The sequence below is a fragment of the Tachysurus vachellii genome, chromosome 7, assembly GCF_030014155.1.
Source record: "Tachysurus vachellii isolate PV-2020 chromosome 7, HZAU_Pvac_v1, whole genome shotgun sequence".
NCBI classification, from domain to species: Eukaryota; Metazoa; Chordata; class Actinopteri; order Siluriformes; family Bagridae; genus Tachysurus; species Tachysurus vachellii.
The window spans coordinates 2,410,423-2,414,261 of NC_083466.1; the positions used below are offsets into that span (position 1 = coordinate 2,410,423).

The following is a 3,839-nucleotide window of genomic DNA, read 5'->3' on the forward strand; positions in this document are numbered from 1 at the left end:
GTGCGTGGAGTTTGCATGTTCTCCCCGTGCCTCGGGGGTTTCCTCCGGGTACTCCGGTTTCCTCCCCCGGTCCAAAGACATGCATGGTAGGTTGATTAGCATCTCTTTAAAATTGTCTGTAGTGTGTGAGTGAATGAGAGTGTGTGTGTGTGTGCCCTGTGATGGGTTGGTACTCCGTCCAGGGTGTATCCTGCCTTGATGCCCGATGATGCCTGAGATAGGCACAGGCTCCCCGTGACCCGAGGTAGTTCAGATAAGCGGTAGAAAATGAGTGAGAGAGAGAGAACTTTTCAACATTTTTGGAACTGAATCGTGATTCTACTTTTATGATATTTATGATTTAAGATTTTATGTCACAATTCAACTCTTCAAATAATGTAAAATGACGTAACTATCGTTTCCATTGTTTAAAAAAACAAACATTGCTCATCAACCTGAGAACATGATTCCTACAGTGAAGCGTGGTGGTGGTAGCACCATGGTGTATGGGGACTGGAAGGGAGGTGCTGTGTACAGTACACTGACATGGGAACTGTTCTCTTTTTCTGCAGGTAGCTTTGAGTAAAATAATATCTAAAATCCAGAAACGCTCATAAGATTCCAGTCTTTTCAACAGTAATTTACGCTCAAGTCACAATTCCAGAAGATTCTATACTTTTAAAGGGTTTTGAAATAACTGTGGCTGTATTTAAGAAAGCTAGTCACATCGTTAATGCTCGGATTCTAAGAGACACACGAGATACCAGACATTAGATTTCATCATTTATTCCAAGAAAATTCCACACATACATCATCATTACAGTTTAATAAATAAAAGCAATATATTATATTTATACAAAATATTTTTTCTCTATAAATATCAGTTATATCCAGATATAAAAACACACAAACAAAAAAACCATCACAAGCTTTCACTACTTGCTTTGTGCAAATATGTGCTCAGGGTTTTAATTCCAGTGCATCTTCTTAATCCCAAAGTTCAGCATCTTGATTGTTGAGTTTTTCTTTGATATCCTTCACCACCTAGTTCCTCACCAGTTCCTCCACAGGTTCCAGGCTGAATATCTTGGCTTTTACTGACCGATAACCTCAAGTCCACCTCAGGCGTGAGCTTGAGGCGGCGTTCAGATCAGTCGTGTGCATTTGAAGTCCTGCTTCATGCGTGGCATGTCCAGATGTTGGAGACAAGTTCATGGCTTTGCTTGTCTGCTGAGCTCCATGTAGAGCGTGGATTTGAGAAACCGAGGATAGCAGTCTTTCTCCATAAGAGTGTAGATCTTGCTTTGGGCCAGATCAAAGCAAGATGCAGTCGGATGCTCCATGTTCTTTTTCATGATGCTTTTTGTCTCATGGTCGAGATTCACCTGAGGTACAAAGTGATGGAGATGGAATTAGTGAAAAATACTTTTAAGAGTGTTAAAGTAACAATACTACACACATTGTCTTGGTCTTTGGATACATACCTCTTTTGGGGCGTCAGAGTCAATAAACTCCTCATAGATTTTCTTGGCTTTGGAGCACAGCTTGGAGGACGTCTTGGTGTTCTTGTAGTCCTCACAAGCGAGGTAGAACGCAATGTTTTCCTCACTGTGCTCAGACATCAGGAACGCCCGGAACGCACACAACCCATCTGCACGAAGAAGAACAATGTTTAGTTTAGGCCGTAACCCAGAAACGATACGATAACGAAGACCGTGTGGATGTCCATCCAACATGAAGGTTTGCATTCGGTGAGTACTCACCTTTGTGAAAGAGCAGATTCTGAAAGGACACTTTCCACTTGAGCGTGTCCTCCGTCCTCAGCCTATCGCTTTTGTTAGACAGGCCCATGAGATTGATCTCCTGCTTTAGGAGGAAACTTCCCAAGCGTGCCTTCAGCTCTTTGACTCTGTGAAGGAGGAGAAAAAAAAACAATGTTTACATAGAAGACAAATCCAACTTAAAAAAAAAGTCATCCTGCAACTATTTTCTTTAACAATCCTAGTGATGATCCTTTGAATATCTGTACTTGAAAAAACATGAGCGTTAATAAATGCACCCTACCTCTCCAGACAGCTAACTGGCAGCAATTCCAATCCTTGGCACATTTTTCTTTTTCTCCGCAGGGATCTTACGTTTCTAAGCTGTGTGTTGTATTCTGTGTTTGGATTCTGACAGAAATACAGCAGCACTGCTCTATTTATACAAAAACACTCCAAGGCGTCCTTGTCCTCAGCCAGTACGGACAAAGCAGGAGGAGCTTCGTCCTCCAGAGCTCGGCTGTGATTCATTTCCAGTAGACGGCACTGGCTCCGTGGTTCAAGGGAAAGAAGGGTGGGGGGGGAATAAATAATGAAAAAAAAAAGTAATTAGGCTCAGCAAATGTACTGACGCAGGACAAATGGCTGAAAGGCAGATGCAGGAGGAAAACATTATTAATAAGAGAATTCAAAGGAAAACTGATTAACTACATTTTGCTTTATTTTGCGTAAAAAAACGAATCTGTAGTGCAAATGAAAAGAAAAACAAAACACGGATTTATTCCCTGAGAGATTCGCTTTTGTAAATGAGGCTAAGATTAACAGATTAGATTAGCAGATGTAAAGAAAAGACAAGATGAGAGGAAAGATTTGCAGGAATACTATTGCTAATGGATCTTGATTCGGTGGAAATTTCTACAGAAACTCTGCTAATGAAATTAAAAGCAGCTTTCATTATAAAACTGGTGGCTTATTGATTAAATAAGCAGGATGTTGTGTCCCAGAGGTTGTAACAAGCTACATCACTGCTCAGAGCTGTAATTAGATTAGACATTTTTTTCAGGGGAAAGGTGTAAAGGACATTTTGTTTTTTAGCACATTTATTGTTTTTTCCTATTTGCCTCACACACTATTCACTATTCTGCAGAATCACAATTAACTGTTGCAGACAGGAAACCAGCACTTTAGATAAATAACGAGCCACATCGCATGAGCTTTACATGCAGAGTTCGTTTTTACGAACCAAAATTTGTAATCCGTCAGGAAATTTTTGTGCTTTCGTCCTTTCTTTTTTCTATTTCTTTGTTTTTCTTTGAATTCAGTGAAATTGCAAGCACAGGACTCTTCTTTTCAACTCCTAGCAGTGAAGACACATATCTAAATACTTTCTATGGTAGCTGCACTCATGTTTCGTGACGCCCACGTTCGCGGATAATTTGTGATCGTTTTTCTTTTCTTTTTTTTTTTTTAAAAAAGTTGCAATTGCAAAAATCAGGAAATCCTGAAGGGATTTGTGTGTGGCTGTGGCATGAAAACATTTAGAGATAACATTAGAGATAAATATAAATTTAAGTTTAATCTCCTGAGACCCGTATGTTACTGTTGTGTACATTACAATTTCTACTGACTGTTTCTCTTAATTCGTAGCTGATAACTATAAATTTAATCAATGTTTTCAAAGAAGCAGTTTGGCAAAAGAATTATACCTAACAGTCCTCATATAAGGTTGGTACAATAAATATATATAGACAATGAAGTTGTGAGAAAATGTTATGTCATCATATGAGGACGTTTGGGTCTCATTCATTCATTCATTCATCTTCTACCGTTTATCCGAACTACCTCGGGTCACGGGGAGCCTGTGCCTATCTCAGGCGTCATCGGGCATCAAGGCAGGATACACCCTGGACGGAGTGCCAACCCATCGCAGGGCACACACACACTCTCTCATTCACTCACGCAATCACACACTACGGACAATTTTCCAGAGATGCCAATCAACCTACCATGCATGTCTTTGGACCGGGGGAGGAAACCGGAGTACCCGGAGGAAACCCCGGAGGCACAGGGAGAACATGCAAACTCCACACACACAAGGCG

At 40.6% G+C, this 3,839-nt stretch overlaps 1 protein-coding gene across 1 annotated transcript; it reads right to left on the reverse strand.

Moving 5' to 3' along the window:
- Positions 1 to 784: 784 nt before the first annotated feature.
- On the reverse strand, positions 785 to 2,136 carry rgs5b (regulator of G protein signaling 5b). Its single transcript, XM_060873367.1, has 4 exons — positions 2,044 to 2,136; positions 1,743 to 1,888; positions 1,464 to 1,630; positions 785 to 1,364 (listed from the first exon to the last, which is right to left on the reverse strand). Exons 1-4 carry the CDS (start codon positions 2,085 to 2,087, stop codon positions 1,191 to 1,193), a joined length of 531 nt encoding a protein of 176 aa, XP_060729350.1. The 5' UTR covers positions 2,088 to 2,136; the 3' UTR covers positions 785 to 1,190.
- Positions 2,137 to 3,839: the final 1,703 nt, after the last annotated feature.